Source organism: Rhinopithecus bieti, unplaced genomic scaffold, assembly GCF_001698545.2.
Source record: "Rhinopithecus bieti isolate Rb0 unplaced genomic scaffold, ASM169854v2 scaffold_9981, whole genome shotgun sequence".
Lineage (NCBI taxonomy): Eukaryota > Metazoa > Chordata > Mammalia > Primates > Cercopithecidae > Rhinopithecus > Rhinopithecus bieti.
In genome coordinates this window covers 2587451-2612062 of record NW_016806838.1, presented here as the reverse complement: position 1 = coordinate 2612062, position 24612 = coordinate 2587451, and the positions used below count along the sequence as shown (strand labels likewise).

The 24612-nt window shown below is 41.6% G+C and overlaps 1 protein-coding gene across 3 annotated transcripts in view; it reads left to right on the top strand.

Moving 5' to 3' along the window:
• Nucleotides 1–838: 838 nt before the first annotated feature.
• The window catches only part of SPATS1 (spermatogenesis associated serine rich 1), a 32462-nt gene continuing 8688 nt past the window's right edge, over nt 839–24612 (top strand). Inside the window, exons 1-6 of one of the 3 annotated variants that reach the window (XM_017878101.1) lie at nt 839–940; nt 1269–1407; nt 10849–10996; nt 16447–16571; nt 17842–18003; nt 24179–24299. In XM_017878101.1, coding sequence (XP_017733590.1) covers nt 1269–1407; nt 10849–10996; nt 16447–16571; nt 17842–18003; nt 24179–24299 — 695 coding nt within the window. In that variant the 5' untranslated portion in view covers nt 839–940. Of the gene's footprint in view, nt 949–1268; nt 1408–10848; nt 10997–16446; nt 16572–17841; nt 18004–24178; nt 24300–24612 lie in introns of all 3 variants that reach the window. The other 2 variants (XM_017878100.1, XM_017878102.1) reach the window with 2 other exon arrangements.

The following is a 24612-nucleotide window of genomic DNA, read 5'->3' as shown; positions in this document are numbered from 1 at the left end:
ATCAGAAATTAAAAATGAATGTTGTTGTTTAAAACAACAGAGTTTGGGGGTGATTTGTTACACAGCAATAGCTATCCAGAAAACGTATTTAACTTCTATGTTGTGAGATCATGGATATTAACAATACTTTTCCATATTTTCCAATATTTCTATAATGACCATTTATTTCTCTTATAATCAGTAATAAAAAAAAGGGAAAATTTGGTCTAAACACGAATTTAGGGACTTAAACTAGACTTGGAGAAAAGCTTTCTATGCAAGATTTATTAGATACTGGAAAGGATGAGGAAGATAAATTTAAGTCAATATGATGGAAAGAGTGGTGGATTTGGAATGAGGAAACTTAGAAATGAATCTGTTTTCTGGGTGACCTTGAGCAAGCCTTTGCTAAAATTTGGTTTTCTATTTTGAAAAATGCAGCTGGCTGCTTAAGGAAGATAACATCCACCAGGGCGCCTGGCCCAGAAAAGACGCTCTGTAAGTGGTAGGTGGATCCTGTCTAATCAATGCCAATTATAACCAGGCATCTGCAAGCTTTGTGGAGGGCGCATCTTTCACTGCTACCAGAGCCTACAGTTCTAATAATGAAAATTGCCTGGAAAAGAACCACAACTCTTAAAAAAAAAAAAATCCAAAACCACAAAGTGGCTTTTGCAGCGGTCCTTGCCTGTGACGCCGGGCCATGGCTGGAGCCCCTAGCTCCTCATCTCCCAGGAGCCTCTATCCCGTATCAATGGCAAGAGAGTCCGGGGGTGACAGACAGTGGGGCCGGCAGCCGAGCCAGGGAGGACACTGCGCGCCGCATTGCTGGAGCCGGTGTCCCGGCAACCCCGGAACGCGCCTCCGTGGGAGAAGCAGGCGGCCGCAGCGTCCCTTTTGCCCTCGGCTCTCGGTTCCTCGGCCTCGGCGTGCGTTCGGCAGGCAGTTCGGCTGCCAGTTGGTTCGTTGGTCCGTGGAGGCCTCTGAGCACAGACCTGGGCCTCCCCTGGGGAAGGGGGTGGGAAGACTCTGAGGCGGAAAAGAAGGAGCTGGATGCGGGGGTGCAGCGAGCCTGGCTCGGGATGGGGGCGGACTTGCTGGAGCTCCGAGGGCTTCTAAACCACGCATCGCACGGGTGGAGGGAGGGAGGCTCCGGTTTAGAGGCCAGTCCTGCCGGCCTGACTTTCGGTGGCTTGTGGAATTTGTTTGTTTTGACTGATACCTTTCTTAGGAGGTTCTTTACTTTGTCTCTGGGTTGCTTCTAATATTTAAAATCAACATGTGCACAGATGAGTCCATCCATGATCACTGGAAACGGTCCACGGGGCTGCCGTCTCCCCTCCATCTCAAGCGCGACCCGTGGCAGAGAGCTGGAGAAGGTTCCAGAAAAAAGGGACTCTGGCATGACCGAGGTGGAGAGGACCTACAGTTGAGTTCTGAGAAATCCAGAGCACTCACTGGGTGTGGAGTTGGTGGCCACATCCAAGTATACTACACCCGGGGGTGGGGGCAGGTGGAGGGCACCATTTGAAATTTAAAAGGAAGCTAGTTTGGGGGCATGTAAGAAGAGCTGCTTGAATAGTAGCTTATGTCTGTGCTAATCCAAGATTTGATTAGGCAGAGAGCACCACCGAAGCAGAGAGTCTCATAAATTACCTCACTGGATCTCACAACAGTGGAGAAGTATATTACTTATGAGTAAAGGGAGCCAGAGATTTGACCTTCCCTGTGCTTGGGTTAATAAATGGTGAGTCTGGGATTTGACATGAGCCTGAGATTTGACGTGAGTCTGCCATACTCCCGAGCCTGTGTCCTTTCATCTTTGCTCAGCTTTTAGTAGGTTTGTGTCACTGTTTATTGGATGGGACAGTTTAGGTGGGAATTATGAACACTTTAAAAATTAAATAATGGCTGGTAGCTCCGTAATTGGTTAAGGCCAAGGAGGAATTCAGGGGCACGTTTGCCTTTAGAGAACAGTGTCATGGCGCCTGAACAGCCACAGTGGCCCAGAAAAGCTCAGAGTGCGCCTGCGCTCAAGTTGTCATTTACCTGTTATGAGTGAGTGGCCTGAGTGCTGCAAAAAGGGGTTGTGAAATGTCCAGACTTTGCTGGATCAGATCTTAGCCTTCTCCCTGGTCTTCTGTATTCTGGTTCTGTGATCTCATTCTCCTTCACAGTGGGGAGAAAGGAGGGAGGTACAACTCATTCACCCAGCTATTAATATAACCTGGGACCGCAGAGAAGGAGGAGCTGGAGGAGTTAGAACTATTAATTGTCCAAGTGTGTCTGGAACAGCAAGGAGAAAAGGGTTCTGGGATACTAACGTTAAGCTCCAGACCTTCCTGCAGTTTCCAGTTTGGTTTGGGGTAAAGGAAGAAGCTGCTGTTTTAAGGATGTCCTAGGGAGGATCCATGTTTTAGAGTTAGGAATACCAGAAGGGCACCAGGTCCCAGACCACATTAATGAAAGCCCCATGCTGTCCTTTCCTGCTGTGTAGGAGAGTCTATTCAGGAAAACACATCTGAGTTTAGCTTAACATAGAATGTATGGATTTCAGGAAGGAAGGGGCTCCGCAAACCAATTGAAGATACGTGTGTGTGTGTGTGTGTGTGTGTGTGTGTGTGCATTTTTCCATCAGAGAACCGATTGCTTTCATTACTGCTTATGGGGGAGGGGATATAATAAAAAAATGGGTTAAAAATTTCTGTCCTTGATCCTTAGGCCCATTATGAAGCAGATAAGCAGGGGTGGGAAATAGTGTTTGGTTAAATGAATATCCATGTTAAACAAACATGGCTTGATGTATTATTTTTCTCCCTGCCAGACAGTGCTATTGTGACAATCAGCTAAGATGACAAACATATGAAAGTGCTTTGGTTATGTAAGGTGTTATTCCTGCTTAAAAAAAATGGAAATAATTATCCTGAATTCCACAGATGGCAATAAAGAAACAGACTTTCTTCCAAATTCTTTTTTCCCTTGAATTCCTTTCTGGTTACAAGAACCTTCTCTTGGCCTTTAATTACATCATTTCTTCTTATTTTGTAGTGTTTTAGAAACTTGTCAGAATTTTCTGGCTTCTGGCTTACTTGACATTTATTGTACTTGAATAACAATTTTCATGATAAATGGTGAACCTTTCAAGCAGAGTGTATCTCCTTAGGGTGTTTGTTTCTACCCACAGCCTTCTGAGCTAGATGGGGGAGAGGGCAGTCATTAGGACCTGGGGGTGGAGAAGTAATTGACTTGCTTGGAGTAGCTGGATGGTACTCTATGCAGTGGGAGCATCAGTATCAGTATTAGCATCAGTATTAATAAGTATTCAGGCTTGCAATTCCGGCTTCTCTTCCAGCTAATCTTCTTTTACCAGGGGAAGGGCGGGGAGGCATCTTGAGGACATGTTTAAGTGTCTCCAGCTCAAGTTTGAGGTTGAGTTACTCTTAGGAAGATCCTGTAGTCAGCTTGATCTAGCGAGTGTGCTGTTGGCCAGTTTAGCAAGAGATTGCTCTTCCCGTCCTTGTCCATCAGACAAGCGTTCCCCATTATAGTGGCCACAGGCCACTTTCTAGAGTACTGCTGCCACAAAACTTTTCAAGCAAGCAAGGAAGTGTGCTAAAGTTTTAGGTGTAATTTCACTGCTCACTGCTCAGGGACATGCAGTACATTTAAATTTTGCTCCTAACACAAACAAAAAACTTGGGAAAGGGCCCTCTCTGATACCATCCATAGGGCCAACCAATTCTTGCTTGGGTAAATTCTCAAGTCCTATAGTGGCAATATGCAATTAAAATGTTTACATGTTATGAAAGGCAGCCACTGTTAAAACCTATGGGCAAAAATTACCATAAGTAAATCTTACCATAAATACCTCAGAACTCACATGCAAGTATTGACATAGAGGACATCTTTGGCCTTGATTTCATTTCTTCTCCACATAGGTGAATCCATTCTACATCTCCAGACATGCATTTCATGCCTTTTTCATAGATACATTTCTAGAAGTAGAACTATTGAGTCAGATGATATGCACTTCTCATAGGCTTCGGAAGTCACATATGGCCAAATTGCTCTTGATAGGAATTCCATTCCTCCAAGCTATGCCAACCCTGGGTGTTTGCAAACTGATAACAAATAATGGTATCTCGTTTTAAGTTCAGTTCTTCAATTATTCGGACGGGGCCAGGTACAGTGGCTCATGCCTGTAATCCCAGCACTTTGAGGTGGGTGGATCATTTGAGCTCAGGAGTTTGAGACCAGCCTGGGCAACATGGTGAGACCCCATCTCTACAAAAAATACAAAAAAAAAAAAAAAAAGCTGGTCATGCTGGTGCGTGCCTATGGTCCCAGCTAGTTGGGAGGCTGGGGTGGGAGCATTACTTGAACCCTAGGGACAAAGGTTGCAGTGAACTGAGGTCACTCCAGCCTGGGTGACAGAGCAAGACCCTGTCTCAAAAAAAAAAAAAAAAGAAAACCCCATAAAATCAACCACCACCCACTCCCCCAAACCCAATTATTAGGATGGATGAAATTTTCCCCAAATATATATTGGCTGTTTGTATGTGTTATTTATCTTATTTTGAGATGGGGTCTCACTCTGTCACCTAGGCTGGCGTGCAGTGGTACGATCAGGGCTCACTGCAGACTCAACTTCTCCAGCTCAAGCAGTCCTCATCTCAGCTTCCCAAGTAGCTGGGACCACAGGTGTGCAAAAGTTAGCCCAGCTAACTTTTTAGTTTTTTGTAGAGACCAGGTCTCCATATGTTGCCTAGGCTGGTCTTGAACTCCTAGCCTCAAGCAGTCTACCTGCTGCAGCCTCACAAAGTGCCGGGATTACAGGCATAAGCTACCTTGTCCAGCCCGTTTTTAAAAATAAGCTACCCGATCATGTCTTTTGCCCTTTTTTTTTCTTTTTGGATGTTTATTTTCATCTTATAAATTTATAAAAGCTCAAGGAGTGTAAATTAGTTCAACCATTGTGGAAGACAATGTGGCGATTCCTCAAGGATCTAGAACTAGAAATACCATTTGACCCAGCAATCCCATTACTGGGGATATACCCAAAGAATTATAAATCATTCTACTATAAAGACACATGCACACGTATGTTTACTGCGGCACTGTTCACAATAGCAAAGCACTTGGAACCAACCCAAATGTCCATCAATGATAGACCTGATTAAAGAGAAACATGGCAGCATATATACCATGGAATACTATGCAGCCATAAAAAAGGATGAGTTCCTGTCCTTTGTAGGGACATAGATGAAGCTGGAAACCATCATTGTCAGCAAACTAACACAAGAACGGAAAACCAAACACCGCATGTTCTCACTCATAAGTGGAGTTGAACAATGAGAACACATGGACACAGGGAGGGGAACATCACACACTAGGGCCTGTCAGAGGGTGGGGGACTAGGGGAGGGACAGCATTAGGAGAAATACCTAATGTAGACGACGGGTTGATGCGTGCAGCAAACTACCATGACATGTGTATACCTATGTAACAAACCTGCACATTTTACACACGTACCTCAGAACTTAAAGTACAAAAAAAAGCTCATAATTTGTCATGACTACTAACTCTTTTTTCTTTCTATTATGTATGTTACAGATTTTTCCCCAGTTTATAGTTTGCTATGAAAGTTTTGAGTTTATATTTAAAGAGGCATATTCAAATCTATGCCTCTTTTCCTTTATTTTGCCTATATTTGATATCTTTCTTGGCAATAACTTCTTCGCTCTAAGATTATATAAACTTTCACTTATTTTTTTCAGGTACATCTTTAATTTCAATTTTTACATTCAAATCTGTAAGTCATCTGGATTATTCCAGTTTGGGATAAGAAAGGTTTAGTTTTATTTTTATTCCAAATGGTTAGTTGTTCCAGCAATATTTTTTGAATAACCCATCCTTTCTTCACCAAGATAAAATGCCACTTGTTTTCATATAAAATTTTATTCTATTTATGTTTACCATTTTGTTCTATTGATTTGTCTGTTAGGGTTTTTGTCAGTACTATCTCGATTATTTGAATGTTAAACTATGTTCTATAAATTATACTCCATAGCTATGTAACCCTGAACAAGTTATTTGACATTTCTGGAGCTTAATTTCTTTATCTGTAAATTTATCTCATTTTATTTATAATTATGGCCTTCTTTTCATTTCTATTGTTATTATTATTATTTTTTGGGGATGGAGTCTCACTCTGTTGCCCAGGCTGTAGTGCAGTGTGGCATGATCTCAGCTCACTGCAACCCCCGCTTCCTGGGATCAAGCGATTCTCTTACCTCAGCCTCCTGAGTAACGGGGATTACAGGCATACACCACCATGCCCGGCTAAGTTTTGTATTTTTGGTAGAGGCAGGGTTTCACCATGTTGGCCAGGCAGTCTCAAACTCCTGACCTCAGGTGATCCTTCCGCCTCGGCCTCCCAAAATGCTAGGATTACAGGCCAGGCCCTAATATTATTTGTATTTAAAATTTTTTCTTGAACCTTGTTTATCACATTATTAGCTTTTGCATGAAGCCAAAGTTCTGATAATCTTTATTTCAATCTTTTATGATTTTATTCCTTAAAATTTTTTTTTGGGGGGGAAGGGTTACTCTTTTTTTTTTTCTTATTTCTTAAATTGATGATTTATCTCATTCATTTTGGAATTTTATATTTTGAACACTATAATCCATCAATTCTTGGATAGACAGTTTGCATCTTTGAAGTAGGGACTGGATGTTACCAGGTCTGTGAGCCGAGCAGCAGGCAGGATGTGGTTGTAATAATTTTTGCTGTATGAGCACTGAAGCATGTAGAATGTGTGTTCACAGCTTGGAAGAAAACTCCAGAGACAATAGAGAAACACTTTTGCGCGGTGTCTGATACCTGTAATACCAGCACTTTGGGAGGCCGAGGCAGGCAGATCATGAGGTCAGGAGTTCGAGACCAGCCTGGCTAAGAGACCAGCCTGGCCAAGATGGTGAAATCCCACCTCTACTAAAAATACAAAAATTGGTCTCAGCGCCACCGTGCCTGTAATCCCAGCACTTTGGGAGGCTGAGACAGGCGGATCACATGAGGTCAGGAGTTTGAGACCAGCTTGGCCAACATGGTGAAACCCCGTCTCTACTAAAAATACAAAAATTAGCCAGGCATGATGGTGGGCAGCTGTAATTCCAGTCACTCAGGAGGCTGAGGCAGGAGAATCGCTTGAACCCAGGAGGCACAGGTTGCAGTGAGCTGAGATCGCACTACTGCACTCCAGCCTGGGGAACAGAGTGAGACTCTGTCTCCAGTAAATAAATAAATAAATAAATAAATAAATAAATAAATAAATAAGCAAGCAGGACGTGGTGGCATACACCCGTAATCCCAGCTACTCGGGAGGCTGAGGCAGGAGAATTGCTTGAACCCTGGAGGTGGAGATTGCAGTGAGCTGAGATCGCTCCATTGCACTCTAGACTGGGCAACTCGGCTCAAAAAAAAAAAAAAAGAAAAGAAAAGAAAAGAAAGAAATGCTGCATCACTCAACTCACATTTTAATTGAAATCTTAGGTCAGTATTAGGTGGAAAGTGTGGACATTAGTGACTGAATTGAAAGTGATTTAGTAGTCAGACTTCTGAATGTGCGTAAGATTTAAGAATGCCTTAACCAGTCTATTTTGCTTATAATTTCCTTCTTTATATAGTGCATGAGTGATATGTGATGAAAATCTATAAGTAAATCTAAAAGAATGCCTCAATAAGTATAAACTAAAAATTCTAAGTGATGAAAGCATATGTCATAGTTTAACTGGCAGCCTTTGTTCTTTGTGATACATAAAATAACAATGCCATTACAATTGATGGTGCCTTATATTCAGTGAAATACAGCATGTGCATTTAAGGTTTCAGATTTCTAATTACTGCTTTAGTTGAATCCCACAAGTTTTGATATACAGTACTTAATGTTCGTTGATCATTAAGCACCTCATGATTTCCATTACAATTTCTTCTTGTATGTGAATTATTTAGAAGTGTGGTTTTGAGTTTCCAAGCTTATGGATACTTTTTGGCTGTCTTTTTGTTATTGATTTCTAATTGTATTGCATTGTGGTCAGAGAGTGTGGTCTACGTATTGTTGATGCTTCTTCTGTGGCTTTGTATATGGGTGGTTCTTCCTTTGATTACTGGGGACCTGTCCTCTCATCCTCACAGCTCTGCTGCTTTCCTGCCACCTCCCCTGGGCTTGGCTCCATCCCAGTTACACCTTAAGCAACCAGTTGGCCCTCACTGTGCTGGGGGCTGCTCTAGGCTCTGGGGCATATTCCAGAGCAGCACTTCCCACACTTGGCTGACCCTAAGAATCACCTGAGGTGCTTCTTAAATATCCGGGCTCCCAGACTGTAGGTCTGAGTTAGAGCCCTGGAGTCTGCATATTGAACAAGTAGCCCAAGGGGATTCTCATGACTGGGCAAATTCAGGAAGTTCTGTGCAGTTGGTAATCTGGAAGTGGAACGGGATAAAATATAGTGATGGAACTAGACTTAAAGAAGGAGATCACTGCCAAATGTGAGCCTAAATGAAGAGCAGGGGTGAGGGTAGGGGCTTATTCAAAATGCAGGTTCCCAGGCTTCACTTGGAGAGATTCTAATTCAATAGGTCTGCGATGGAATTTGGGAATCTGTATTTTAAACAGGCTTGCTAGGTAATTCTGATGCAGATAGGCCTTGTACCATGTCCTGAGAAGTCCCAGAGTGAGAGGATTTTGAAGGGAGGAAATAGCTCAGCTGAACTTTAAGCTTTGTAAAGTCACAGGCAAAGTCCTCTTAGGAGTGAAAAGTTTGGTGATAGATTAGGACTTGATAAGAGTGGGAAAGATATTATTCGCTTGTGATATGAAATTTGAGAGGAAATGGATAAAAAAACTGAGCAGTAGTCCTGCTGCTAGATGGTGGGAATTTGCATCGTTTATAGTATACAGTCATATCAACAGGTTCTGCATCAGCAGATTCAACCAACTGCCCATAGTAAATATTCACAAAGGAAACAACAAGGCTGGGTGTCGTGGCTCACACCTGTAATCTCAACACTTTGGGAGGCTGAGGCGGGCGGATTGCTTGAGGCCAGGAGTTCGAGACCCACCTGGCCAATATGGTGAAACCTTGTCTCTACTAAAAATACAAAAATTAGCCAGGCGTGGTGGCAGGTGCCTGTAATACCAGCTACTTGTGAGGCTGAGGCATGAGAATCACTTGAATCTGGAGGTGGAGGTTGCAGTGAGCTGAGATCGTACCACTGCACTCCAGCCTGGGTGACAGAGTGAGACTCAGTCTCAAAAAAAAAAAAAAAAAAAAAAAGAGAAAAGAAAAGAAAACATCAGTATAACAACAAAAATAATACAAATAAATATATAACAACTATTTACATAGCATTTGCATTGTATTAGGTATTACAAGTAATCTAGAGATGATTTATAGTACAACATACAGGAGGATGTGCATATGTTATATTCAAATACTACACTGTTTCAGATAAAGGATTTGAGCATCTTCGCATTTTTGTATTGCGGGGGTCCTGGAACCAATCCCCTGTCAATACCAAAAGATGACTCTATATGTGTGAAGCATGATACTGTGTAGGTGGAATAGTAGTCAGTCTAAAAATGTCCTCAAGAATCAGAGAAGTTTGACTCTTATTTCTTACAATTTTCTCATTACTAGAGGTTACATTGCCATCTATTGAGCTTCAGTGCTCTATGAAATGATGCATAAAGAAATATGCATAACCTTTTCATCAGACTTTTTATTTTTGTGGCTGGATGAGGTACATAACTGTAGGAAATGATAACAGAACAAATTGACTTTTATGAAGTATTATTAGTATAGGCAGAGTAAAGATAATGGGTACTCGTCTCTGTCTGACACTCACTGGTTTTCAGGACTCCCTTACTTGTAACTGTGGGTGGCTGGGAAGTTATAATTCTTTTTCATTTATTCACTCAAACATTTATTGAGCACCTGCTTTGTGCCAGGCACTGTTATGGATGCTACCGAGATGAATAAGAACTGTGAGGGGAAATTTCTGAGGGCGTTCTTTGGGTTGTGATCACCATTATATTCATCAGTTTTTCTATGAACAAATCCTTTGGAAAATTATATTGAGATGCTTAATACAATGTACAGTGCTATACAGCTCACTTCAGATCCTAGGTCTTCCACTTAGTTCACAGAATGTGAACTGTGGGTAGGGGCAAGCAGTCTAGTACAGGGGTTAGGATCTCAGGCTTTAGTGTCACAGAGCTGTAATCAAATATGAGCCTAGATGTTTTCTTTTTTCTGAGACAGAGTCTCTGTTGCCCAGGCTGGAATGCAGTGATGTGATCTTGGCTGACTACAACCTCTGCTTCCTGGGTTCAAGCAATCTTCCCACCTCAGCTTCCCAAGTAGCTGGGATTACAAGAGTGCACCACCATGCCCAACTAGTGTTTGTATTTTTGTAGAGACGAGTTTCACCATTTTGACCAGGCTGGTCCCGAACTCTTGACCTCAAGTGATCCACCCACTTTGGCCTCCCAAAGTGCTGAGATTACAGGCGTGAGCCACCGTGCCTGGCCTAGATGTTTACTTTTTATGTGACCATAGGCAAGTTTAACCTTCTCAGCCTCAGTTTTCTCAACCATAAAATGGGGATAATAAGGAATACCTATGCCTGTTGATTGTTATAGGGATTAAATGGGATAACATGTATAAGGTGTTGACATAATCCTCAGTGCAAGGTAAATGCTCAGTAAATGTTAGCTGTTTTACAAATTTATTTATAATCTAGGAAACAAAATAGGGCAGAATGTATTTTCAATAATGTAATTAGATGGTGATATCTCTGTGTTGCAGGTGCTAACTGCAGTGATTTTCTGGAATCTAAGGGATGTTTTGCCAACACAACATCCTCTGGCAAAAGTGTCAGTTCCTCATCTTCTGTGGAAACAGGCCCAAGTGTCAGTGAGCCTCCAGGCCTCCCCAGAGTGTCTGCTTACCTAGAGTAAGTAAGGGTCTGGTGTAGAGCTGTCACTGTTGGGGGAGATTCTGACCAAGAAGCCAACAGTCTGAGAGGTAGCACGGTATGCTTGGCAAGAGCATGGATTCTGGAGCTAGACTGTGTGGGTTCAAATCCCGGTTCTGTCACTTAGTATCTGTGTGAATCTGAGCAAATTACTTCACCTCCCTGGGCTTCAGTGTTCTTATCTGTAAAATGCTGATGATAGTTTATAGGATTGCTGTGAGGATTAGTTGAGTTAATACCTGGAAAGAGCTTAGAAGACTTCCTGGCACACAGCAAGTTCTGTGTAAGTGCTTGGTATTATGAAGTTCAAAAATAAGTGAAACTATGTATTTTTGGGATATGTACATACATACATGGGTGGTAAAACTTAAAGAAAAGCAAATAAATGATTATTGTAAGAGTCACAATTAGGATAGTGGTTACTTTTCCCAGAAAGGGACACACACAGATGGTTTCTGGGGAGTGGGGAAGAGAAGGACTGGCAATGTTTTGTTTCTTTTGTTTGGATGGAGACAGGGGTCTCGCTCTGCCACCCAGGCTGGAGTAGAGTGGTGTTATCTTGGCTTACTTTAACCTCAAACTCCTGGGCTCAAGCGATCTTCCCTTCTTGGCCTCTCAAAGTGCTAGGATTGCAGGTGTGAGTCACTGTGCCAGGCTAACGTTTTGTTTCTTGACCAGGATGTTGGCTTTGTATTTAGTTGTAAAACTGTCTTTATGCTTTATGTACTTTCTCTGTTTATATTTCTTTTCCACTAAAAAGTTTTGAAAATGCTTTTCTAATAATTTTTGTTACAATGAAAGTAATTTAAGCTTATTGTAGAAAATTTGAACAGATGAAGACAGTACTAAAAATAAAAGTCACGGCCAGGCACGGTGGCTCGCACCTGTAATCCCAGCACTTTGGGAGGCCAAGGCGGGTGGATCACGAGGTCAGGACATCGAGACCATCCTGGCTAACATGGTGAAACCCTGTCTCTACTAAAATACGAAAATTAGCCGGACGTGGTGGCGGGTACCTGTAGTCCCAGCTACTCGGGAAGCTGAGGCAGGAGAATGGTGTGAACCTGGGAGGTGGAGCTTGCAGTGAGCCGAGATCGTGCCACTGCACTCCAGCCTGGGCAACAGAGTGAGACTCTGTCTCAAAAAAAAAAAAAGAAAAAAAAAGTCACATGGCCGGGCATGGTGGCTCACACCTGTAAACTATGCCCAGCTAATTTTTATTATTTTTTTTTCTGTAGAGAAAGAAAAAACTATTATAGTTTCATACAGAGTAGTTTCACTGTCCTCAAAAATCCTGTGTGTTCCATCTATTCATCCCTTCCCACCCCTCCCACCCCCTGGCAACCACAGATATTTTTACTGTCTCCATAGTTTTTTCTTTTCCAGAATGACATATAGTTGGAATCGTATAGTATATACCCTTTTCAGATTGGTTTCTCTCAATAATATGCATTTAAGTTTCCTTCATGTCATTTCACCCCTTAATAGCTCATTTTTTCAATGCTGAATAATATTCCATTGTCTGGATGTACCATAGTTAATTTTTTCATTCACTTACTGAAGGACATATTATAAAGGCAGCTTTTTCATTGAGCAATATGTGGAGAGAATTTTCTCATACCTGTGAGTGTTTTTCAAGAACACGGTTTTCAATGACTACAGTGCTGGAGTGTCAGATGAATAGACCACAATCTAACCAGTGACCTATAGTTTTAAAGAGTTGCTATTGTAAATAGTGCTGTAATGCATATCCCTCTACATTCAGCTTTTGCCCATCTCCGGTTATATTATAAAAGTAAATTCCTAGAAGTGGATTTATTCAGTCAAAGTTAAGGGAAGTTGCTCAAGTGATTCTTTATATAATAAAATTTGCTCCAAGTGGACTTGCTGCCCCCAGCACTAGACATGGAAGAGACTGGCATAATCCTTAAGCTCTGCCTCTTTAGGTCCTCTACACAAGATGTATACCACTAGCAGCAGCAGTGGGTCCATGTATTGAGAGGGAAAGAAAGCCCAGACTGTGAAGTTCACATCCTGTGGGATGGGGAACTGGGTGATTGCTGCCAGTTCTGCATTCCTAATTCCCACCTAAATAAGTCCCCTTTATCGCTCATGATGCCTGGGTTATGGAGGACCTAACTCAGTCAAAGCGTGTGTAGCCAAATCTAAAGCTCCAGTCTAGACATAGCCTCAGGCTTTAGATTGATATATTGAACTGCTTTCTAGATATCTCCACCTGATATCCCACAGGCCTCCAAACTCAACATGCCTTGACTGAACTTCTCATCACTCATCCTCACAAACCAAATCCTTCTGTGTTCCTTGTCTCAGTTAGTAATCACGGTATTCATACAGCCCCAAAGGTATAGATTGACAGGTTATACTTGTCTCCTCCTGCTCATCCAACTGGGGATCAAGCCCTGAAACACCGTATAAGTCCATCTCTTCTACTACATCTATATTACCATGGTCCCACTCAAGGCCCTGATCATCTCTCATCTGGACCACTGTAATACCTTCTAGATTAGTTATTTATTGGTGCACAGCAAGTCACGCTAACTTAGTGACTCAAAACAACAAACATTTATTATCTCACATTTTCTACAGGTCAGGAATCTGAGTATAACCTAGGTGGGTGCCTCTGGCTCAAGGTCTCTCTCACAAGATTGCAATCAAGGTGTTGGCCAGAGCTGTGGGCTCATCTGAAGGCTCAACTGTGGGGGGCGGGGATCCACTTCCAAGCTCACTCATATAGTTGGTGGCAGGATTCACTTCCTCACAGGCTGCTGGGGCTGATAGTTCAGTTCTCCACTGGCTGTTGCCCACAGGCTTCCCTCAGTTCCTTGTCTCTACAGAGGGCAACTCACAACATAACAGCTGTCTCTCCTCACAAGCAAGCAGGAGTGCACACAAGACAAAGCCACAGTCCCTTTGTAACCTAACCTGGGAAGTTACATCCCATAACATTTGCTGTTTTCTCTTTGTTGAAAGTGAGTCAGTAGGTCTAGCCTATACTCAAAGGGAGAAGATTACAGGAGGGAATAAATGCCAAGAGGCAGGGATCGTTGGCAGCCATATCAGAGACTGCCTGCTACACTCTCCTAAATGGACTCCCTGACTTACGTTTTATATTCTCAAAGTTCATTCCTTTCACAGCTTCTAGAGTTTTCTAACCATATGTGACCATGTCATGTTCTTGCTTACCATTATTTAATGATATCCCATTAAAGCCTGATAAAAAAGAATCCCCCCTCATATGAACTGCAAGTTCTCCAGATCTGTCTCCTTCTCTTCTCCAGTTTTATCTCCAATACTCCTGCCACAACCACATCAAATGTCTTCATTTCCCTGATATTTCTTCCTGCTATGCCTTTGCTCACATTGCCTCCTTTGCTTGAAGTGGCTTTCTCCAATGCCTTGCTGTGTGCACATACTGTAGAAGCTGCTCGGCTTCCACTGACTTTCCAGTGGCGTCATCTATGCTATTCTCCTTTTTCTGGGAAATTGATTTTCACTCCTTCCTTACCAAGTTTTTTTTTTATTTAGATGGAATTTCGCTCTCCTGTTGTCCTGGTCAGAGTACAATGGCACCATCTCAGCTCACTGGAACCTTGGCCTCCTGGGTTCAAGTGATTCTCCCTCCTCAACCTCCTAAATAGCTGGGATTACAGGTGCATGCCACCACACCTGGCTAATTTTGTATTTTCAGTAGAGACAGGGTTTCACTATGTTGGCCAGGCTGGTCTCAAACCCCTGACCTCAGGTGATCCACCCACCTCGGCCTCCCGAAGTGTTGGGATTACAGGTGTCAGCCACCGTGCCCAGCCCTTCCCTACCCAGTTTTTAAACATTTTAACACAAGGTCTTGTTATGTTTCCCCGGCTCGTCTCGAACTCCTGCCTACCCAGTTTTAATGAGTATTCTGAATAGGGGCTACCATCATCTTACTTGTCTCCAATTCCTGATTGTGATTGATTTAAGGGAGAACGTGTGATCTAAGCTGAGCCAGTGAGTCCTTCCCTGAAATTTTTCACATTGGAGATAGGGGTAAAAATTGGTTGGAAGACATGAGAATTTGAATCTGGGCTGTCAGTGGCCTTTTTGCTCTTGTGAAGAAGCTCATCTGCAATTGGCAAAAATGAAGCCAAGATGTCAGGATAAGCAGAAGAGAGTGACAGTTCTGAGACATTGAACCCCAATTCCAGTTGTCCTCAGCTGTACTCTTGTGATGGAAACTAACACACCTCCAAAATTGCTTATATTCTGAATCAGGGGTGGGGGCACTGAGTTATTGGTCCTACCTACATCACAGGATTGTTAGCAGGGAGCAGACAAGACGAGCAATATGAATTTGCTTTGATGCCATTTAAATATGAGTGATGCATTGTTATGAAAAAAGATCCTTTGACTTGATAACAAATCATTGTACCTGAAAACACTGTCCAAGGCCAGGTCTCAGACGCAAAGCCATTTAAACCAGAAGTGTTTGCATTTTCTGCTGACACCTATAAAAGTTTGTCATGGGCCTTTATAAACTGCTAGGAAGTTCAGCACTAAACATAATGCTCTACTATTGTAATCATTTCAGTCTAGGTTTGTTTTTGATTATTTATTCATCTTCTCTATATACTTATTGACTTTTTATTTGCATTTAATGGTTTTATTAAACATGCCTTTTTGGTAACAGATTTATTTAAACATAATTCACATACCATAAAAGTCACCCACTTAAGGTGTGTACACAACTTGATGGTTTTTAGTGTATTTATAAAATTGTGCAACTATCACCACAATCAATTTTAGAAATTCTCATCACCACAAAAAGAAATCCATACCCTTTAGCAATCATTGCCCCACACCCCCATCTTTCTATCCCTCTAGTCTAAGACAACCATTAATTTACTTTTTGTCTCTGTAGATTTGCCTGTTTTGGACATGTAATATTAATGGAATTATCAATATGTGGTCTTTGGTGTCTGGCTTCTTTCACTTAGCATAATGCTTTCAAGGTGCATACATGTTGTAATATATATCATTCCTTTCTAAAAATTGTGGTAAAATATATATGGCACGATAGTTGCCATTTTATCCATTAAAAAAACTTTTTTTTAAAGAGATGAGATTTCATTCTGTAGCCCAGGCTGGAGTGAAGTGGCATAGTCACTGCTCATTGCAGCCTCCACTTCCTGGGCTCAAGTGATCCTCCCACCTCAGCCTCCCAAGTAGCTAGAACTACAGGTTCTGACTGCCCATCTTTTCAATAAGTTTCAGTCCCCTTAAATTGTGAATACATAAATGATATGCTCAAGGACTTTTTACAGAGTAGTCCCAGTTCTCATAAGCGAGGGCAATTTTAGGGTAAACTATGTGAGATCAGGCTCTAACTACCAGTTTAAGCACGTGAAAGAATCCTTCTGCTTTCTTTCCAGCACCACTGCTGACTTGGATCAGAAACCCTCCTCCTCACATTCTGGTCACTCCTTGGAAATGTCATTGCCTCAAGTCCAAAAGGATAAGTATCCTGAGGAATTCAGCCTGCTTAAGTTGCAGACAAGTAAGTCACAGACCCTCCTCCACATGCCTCTGTGCCACAGGTCTTTTCAGAAGTCTACCATACTGTTGACCACCATCACTGAAGGCCCACAACTGTCAAGCATTTGACATACTTTATCTCAAAATTCACAACACCTCTGCCAGGAAGCTATTATATGTTTTTCAAAAATACAATGCCTTTATATAAAACCCATTAAAATACTGCAGAAAGACATTAAAATAATATAGAAGTATATAGAGTATAAAAACCCTTCCCCAATGTTTTCCAACAATATCCCTATTCTGCCTCATAGCCGTGAAGAGTTAATATATATTTTTCCTGTATTTTGAAATGTATATGTGTGTGTGTATATATACACACGTGTGCATATATAGATGTAAAATAAATGGGTTAGTATACAAATGGTATAAATAGATGATGGACCTCTTTCTGTGCCAATACATACAGATCTATGTGGCTAATATAGACATACCCATTTTACAGAGGAGGAAACTGAGGCTTTGAGACATTCAGTCATCCATAAAGCCACATGGCCAGGAAGTAGAGCGATGGGATCAGAACCCAAACTTGCTTGCCTCAAATCCTGTGCTCTTCTTGGCTATCCCAGAGCCCACATTTCTCAAGCATCCCTAGAACTGCTAGGGGATCTTTTATTGTTTAAAGTCACTGTTAGCAATCTTACAGGAAAAGTATCAGATGATGAAACAAAGGCACTGCGAGGTCCAGAAACTAGCCTGAGGTCTCACGGAAGCTTTTCTCATGTGAAATTATCATGGGTACATTTCCCAGTGTCACTGTAGCGCATGTGCGTGCTATTGTTACAGACAATACCATGTTTCATCCACTTGAGGTGCCATGTGGATGGCGCTGGCCTAACCATTTGCTGGTTGATGGCATTCTATTTTTCCTACACAGTTATCAGAGGGAAGATTGTATCATAGGTACTTGGAAGACTGTATCTGAGCTTCCCAACCAATACTTAACTGCCGAACGTAAAGTTGGCTTTATTTTTGAAGGAGAGGATGAAGAGGGCAAACAAGCAAACAAAAACAAAGAAGGCCTCTTAGGTAGCTCTCCCCCGACTTCACTTCCTTTTGTGTCTAGTCCCACAGAGTTTCACGCTGTCTCTGATGTAGAACCAAGGGATTATACACATTAATTAAAGTTGTATAGCCAGATAGTGCCTGGGGAGTTTTCACCGCTTTTTGTCATCCAGTTGCATTATGAGGCTGGGAGCAGCACTAATGGAAGGCTTTCTGGTGTCTTGCAGAAGATGGGCATCGTCCTGAGTGGACGTTTTACCCGAGGTTTAGCAGCAACATCCACACTTACCATGTCGGAAAGCAGTGCTTCTTTAATGGTGTCTTCCTCGGCAACAAGAGGTCTCTATCAGAGAGGACGGTGGACAAGTGCTTTGGGAGAAAGAAATACGGTGATGTTTCTTTCTGGGTCTTGACTGTGCAGTCCCCGAAAAACTCTCAAGTTTAGTGATTCTATAGGCCCTGCATTCTGTAGCTGGGGGCAGCCCTGTAGAGTCACCGTGTTCCCCTAGTGCAGCCAGGAAGACAGAAAAGTGAAGGGGACAGTTGGCAGGCTGCATGTTTTGGCAAAGAACTCACAACAGATGCTGATCCACATTTTCTTTTTTCTCTGAATTTCATAAAATGCAAATGTGACATTTAAGTCATCAGATAAGTTCTCTCAGATCCTTATTAATAGAAACCTCCATTGAAGTCTGAAGAAAAGAATTTATGTTCTAGTTAGATGCTGCCTGGCATACACATTTAAATTGTACTTTATATTCTCCACAAGGAAAACATCCCATAACCTTCAGGCTGAAGTGCATGTTTTTATTTTATTGCTGATTTAATTAAAAGCTATTGAAATGAATATATATCTACCTGTGTATCTATATCTCCTTGGTTTGTAGCTCAGTGAGTTCTTTGCCCCCACCTACTCATAATAGACTTACCGAAAGACCCTCAAAAGTTGCTGAGTACCAACGGACCATTTATGACACATTTTTCTATATAAATCCCTGTGTAGGAGGCAACTGTTGCTCCAGAAATAAATAGGATTGCTGTAGCAGGAATACAAAGAGAAAGAAGTAGACTGTTCTCAGTTTTGAGTTTTAAAATAGACTTTTAAACTCACAGCAGAGACAAATAGTTTTGAGAATTGAGGCTTTTATTTATTTGGGTAGAAAAATACATGGAAAGCCATACTAAATGAGCTGGAAGAGTGGTCATTGATACGGGAATCTGTAAGGAGTCCTGCACCTTGCACTTTTTTTTTTTTTTAAGACAAGGTCTTGTTTTGTGGCTCAGCCTGGAGTGCAGTGCCACCATCTTGGCTCACTGCGGCTCTGAACGCCAGCTCCCTAGCCCCAGGCTCAAGTAATCCTCCAACCTCAGCCTCTAAGTTGCTGGGACTACAGGCATGTGCCACCATGCCTGGCTGATTTTTCTATTTTTAGTAGAGACAGGGTTTCTCCATGCTGCCCAGGCCAGTCTCAAACTCCTGGGCTCAAGCGATCAGCCGGCCTTGGCCTCTCAAAGTGCTGGTATTACAGGTGTGAGCCACTGCAGCCAGCCTACCCTGCACTCTTGAGCTGCAAGTGCCTATCAAAAGTAAACGGGATTATCATAATGACCCAAATCTTAATCTTCACTTATCACTACCCTCCTGGCTCAAAAGTAAGCCACCTTATCCTGACCTACCTACTTTCCTTCCTTCCTTTTTCCTTTCCTCCCTGCCTCTCTCCATCCCTTCATTTCTTCTTTCCCTTCTTCCTTTAGGGTTTTATAAATACTGAGTAAATGCAATGATATATTTATGAAACATTTGTTGACTATATAGAATGAAATATAAGATATACTTATATTATACTTGTGTTCTTTTACTCCATTTAAGACATAAAATATTAACTTTATATGTGAAGCCTCCAATATCCTCTTCCCTGAATATTCCATCTTTCCTCCCCCAACTCCAGTGGTAATCCATATTTTTTTAAAGAAAAACTTATCAGGTAAATTTTCAAACAATAGCATAATGAAACCCAATGTACTCATCCATTTAGCTTCAATAATGATCAATACCTGGCTAACTTGTTTCATCATTACCCCTCCTCCCAGGGATTATTTTAAAGCAAATTTCAGACATCATATTATTTCATCTCTAAATATATCATATGTGTCTCTGAAAAATAAGGATTATTTTATTAACATAACCACAATTCCATGTCCTAATATCATATTTTAAAAAATCAACAGTAATTCCTTAATATATTCAGTGTCCAAATATCCTATTATTTCATAAATGCCATAATTTAAAATATTTAGTTTGTTTGGATCAGGATCCAAGTAAGGTCCACAGATTGAAATTGGTTGGTACGTTTCTTAATTTTTTTTCAATATATAGGTCCTCCCTCCTTTTTTCTTGCAATATGTTTGGTGAAGAAACTAGGCCTTGTCCTGTAGTATTGACCACAATCAGGACTTTGCTGATTACATCACTTGGTATCATTTAACAGGTTCCTCTTTCCTGTGTACTTCCTGTGAAGCGGTAGTTGGATCTACAGGCTTGATTCATTTTAGTATGGTTACTTCTTAGGTGATGTACAGTGACTTCTTTAAACATCAAATGCAATGGTCTTTTTCCATTTCTTCTCTTCCTTGATCTCACTGCAGCACTCTATACTGTCAAGCTTGACACTGGACACTTCTTCCTTTGTGAAATTCTCTCCCCACTCTTTCTTTCCCTTCCTTCCTTCCTTCCTTCCTTCCTTCCTTCCTTCCTTCCTTCCTTCCTTCCTTCCTTCCTTCCTCCTTCCTTTCTCCCTTCCCTCCTTCCCTCTTTTCTTTTCTTTTCTTTTCTTTTCTTTTCTTTTCTTTTCTTTTCTTTTCTTTTTTCTTTCTTTCTTTCTTTCTTTCTTTCTTTCTTTCTTTCTTTCTTTCTTTCTTTCTTTTTCTTTCTTTCTTGCTTTGCTTTGCTTTGCTTTCTTGCTTTCTTTCTTGCTTTCTCTCTTTCTTTCTCTTTTTTGACACAGAGTCTCACTGTGTCACCCAGGCTAGAGTGCAGTAGCGTGACCCTGGCTCACTGCAACCTCTGCCCCCCGGGTTCAAGCAATTCTCATGTCTCAGCCTCCTGGAGTAGCTGCGATTGCAGGCATGTGCAACCATAGCCAGCTAATTTTTGTATTTCAGTAGAGACGGGGTTTCACCATGTTGGCCAGGCTGGTCTCAAACTCCTGACCTCAAACACCTGCCTTGGCCTCCCAAAGTGCTAGGATTACAGGTATGAGCCACCACTCCCGGCTGCCACTCATTGTTTCTTGGATGAGATGAAGAGGCAGGCTTAGGGACTGCCAACCAGCTGCCATTTTAAACTGGAATGCAACACATTATTGTATAAAAAAAATCAATCAAAATATCTTTAAATAATGGTTGAATGTGATCCATCAACCATAACCAGGATATTGGTGGAGTTCCCTAAAGGCCTAGTTGTTGCCACAGAACAAAATGCCATCTATGATTGTAGGTGGTAGGGAAATGGGTCTGAAAATATAATTTTCTATCGTGTAGCTCTTCCTACAGTACCGCATATTGTATTAGTCAGAATAGGATAGATTCTGCCACAGTAACAATCCCTGAAATTTCAGCAGCTTAAGCACTAAAGTTTGCTCCTTTCTCTTATAAAGTCCACTGTGGATCCAGCAGCTCTCCAGGGCAGTTCCTTTCCAAGAATCCTGTCTGCTTTTATCTGTGACCTTTCCGTCTCAACCTGTGGCTTCTAAGATTGCCATAGAAGGGGAAAGAGAAAATGCTGGAAGGTTTTTCACTTCAGCTCCTTAAATGCTTCTTTTTAAAGGTGGTACATATCATCTCTGCTCACAGTCTATCAGTCAGAACATGGCTCTACCTAAGTGCATTGGGGCACTGAAATGTGGGGCAGACTAAGTTATTTGGTGAACAGTTCACTCCCTCATATGGTTATTTGTCTCTAAATGTATGTGTCCCATTTTCTACCTCCTGAATGTCTTTACATCCAGGAAATTGGATGGTCTGTATAAAAACAAACAAGCATTAGAACTGATCATGCGGTGTTATGGGTCCATCAGCTATTGATGCATAGTGGCCAGCACTTTGGGCTGACACCTGTTTTGGTGAGCTATCCAGAAATTATACCAAGGCCCCATATGGTACCTAATGGCTTAAACAAATGTGTTATCTTAGAAGTGTTGCTTGGGAGATTTTTCCCCTAAAAGTAACACCTTATGCGGATACCACACCATTGGCTCTTTTTCTTCCTCCTGATGTTATCTTGTGATATCTTTTACGATAGTCTTTTTTTTTTTTTGGAGACAGAGTTTCACTCTTGTTGTCCAGGCTGGAGGGCAATGGTGCAATCTCGGCTCACTGCAACCTCCGCCTCCCAGGTTCAAGTGATTCTCCTGCCTCAGCCTCCTGAGTGGCTACGATTACAGGCATGCGCCACCATGCCCAGTTAATTTTGTATTTTTAGTGGAGATGGGGTTTTACCATGTTGATCAGGCTGGTCTCAAACTCCTGACGTCAAGTGATCCACCTGCCTCGGCCCACCCAAAGTGCTGGGATTACAAGCGTGAGCCACTGCGCCTGGCCACCATAGTCTATTTCTAGGTGTTCTCCTTAGACCACCTATATCATATTCAACTTGTGAGTTTATTAAAAATGCTGGTTCTGGGAGCTACTAGAGATCTTCTGAAACAGAATTTCTTGGGTTAAAGGTTGCATTTTAAACAAGTTTCCAAGTGATTTTCAGTTGTGCTAAAATTTTGGAACCACTCTTCTATAGTAGATGGCATTTACTGCCTTGTAGTGTTACGTTTGTCTTTACAAATGTCTCCCCATCTAGATAAGATTCCCTGGGGAGAAGTTTATACCTTAGCTATATAGCAATCATAACTTCCAGATTAAAAAATAATTGGGATGAGGGGTATTAGTCCAGTTCTGATTTCAAATAATAATAATTGCTACTATTTCTTGAGTGCTTGTTATGTGCTATCATTATTATTTAGTATTCATGATAACTCTGCAAAGTAACCATTTGAAATAAACAGTTTATACATGAGGTTACAAAGGCTTAGGAAGGTTAAATAAATAGGTCAAGGGCACAGAACCAGAAATTGCAGGAGTGAGTATGAACTCAGGTGCGACTGACTCCAAAATCCAAATCCTTCCCACCACCTCTTGTTAACACCCGACTCTTACTTGTCAGTGCCCTGGTTTGGCATTCAAAAGGTTTTGGATTTACTATATATTTAATTAATTAATTAATTAAAAATTTGAGACTGAGTCTTATTCTGTTTCCCAGGCTGGAGGCGTGTGGCATGATCTTGGCTTACTGCAACCTCCGTTTCCCAGGTTTAAGTGATTCTCCTGCCTCAGCCTCCCGAGTAACTGGGATTACAGGCATGTGCCACCACACCTAGCTAATTTTTGTATTTTTAGTAGAGATAGGGTTTCACTGTGTTGGTCAGGCTGGTCTAGAACTCCTGGCCTCAAGGGGATTCAGTGTATATTTTAAACCTCCACTCTCTCTGCTTTGAATCCTCAGCATCTCATACCCAGCAGGCACTCGATGCATGAGTGTAGCTGCATGGGTGTATTTCACTACACAGAAGAGCTAATCAAAAGTGTAATACAGTCAGTTATTGAAAAGGTTTTTGAAAGAGAAAGATAAAAAATTAAATACTACGCTAACCCAAGAACTCCCACCTGTCACGCTGATGGCTTTTCGGAGTTAGCTAGAAGAATCTGGGTGCGTGGCAAAGATGGAGGTCATGCTTCCAGCCTTGTGTCCCTGCTTCCGAGCCCAAGGGTGGTGAGTCTCCTAGTCCAGGCTTGTTCTCTTATGAGATGCATCTGGTGTCAAGTGTGTGGGTTGATTTATTTATTTTATTTTTAATTTTAAGTTTTTAATAGGCCATTTTAAGGACTTTAAGTATGTGGGTTTAAATGATCACCCTGCATTAGGCAGATGCCTTCCACTCCCGTAATTAGTTTCTTGTTCCTGGGGCTTTAGCAGGGGCTGAGCTGGGTGTACAAGCTTCTGCCGAGTAATCTTGCTCTTCTCTGGGAAGCCACCTCCCACTGCTGCATGGCCCTAGTCCTTGAGGCAGAAGGAGCAAGACATCCTTAGTTGGTTTCCTTCCCAGACTCAGTCAGAGAGGCAGAGCCCCAGGGACATTTGTTTCTTGGGCTTCCTAAGACTCAGGGATTCAAAGTGCACTAATGCTCAGGAATCAAGAGATTTTAGGTCAGAGATTTTGGATCATTGCAAAGAGACCTCTGATTCACCTTATATTTTAAACCAAAGCACTCCATCTGAGTCTAACAATTCTTTTCCAGGGTGAGGTAGTTATAACAACACTTTTTGGAAAATGTCCCAAACATAGGCTCATCTCCTTAAGACAAGATAATCACAAACAGAACTTTGAGAAACTTCTATGTAATTTATAATAAATTACTAAAATATCCTATTTCCATTGTCATGCCAATACTTACAGCAAATCTGTGGATCATCTTCAGCCCTTGTATGATTTTGTTTTCAAACCTTCTCCACAGATATTGATCCCAGGAATGGAATCCCAAAGTCAACTCCAGGGGATAATCCATATATGTACCCAGAACAGAGTAAAGGCTTCCACAAGGCAGGATCAACGCTCCCACCAGTGAATTTTTCAACGTAAGTGTATGTTAATACTAGCATTATATAGTTAACTTTAAAGGAATTGTGTCTCTCTACTACACAGAAATTATATTTTAAAAGGGATAGATGTCAACAAGATGTGATTGGATGAAAATTCCTTGAAAAGCTCATCTTTAGTTAATTAGTGTCTGCACACATGCATGTGTATAATTAAAATTGCACACAGGACTTGGACTACAAAAAAGTGGTTGTTAATTTTGTTCCTATCTCTATTATCACAGATTTGAAAGCTTTTAAATTTTCATACTGAATCAGATTGTTGGCCGTAGTGACTACTATGTGGGTGGAC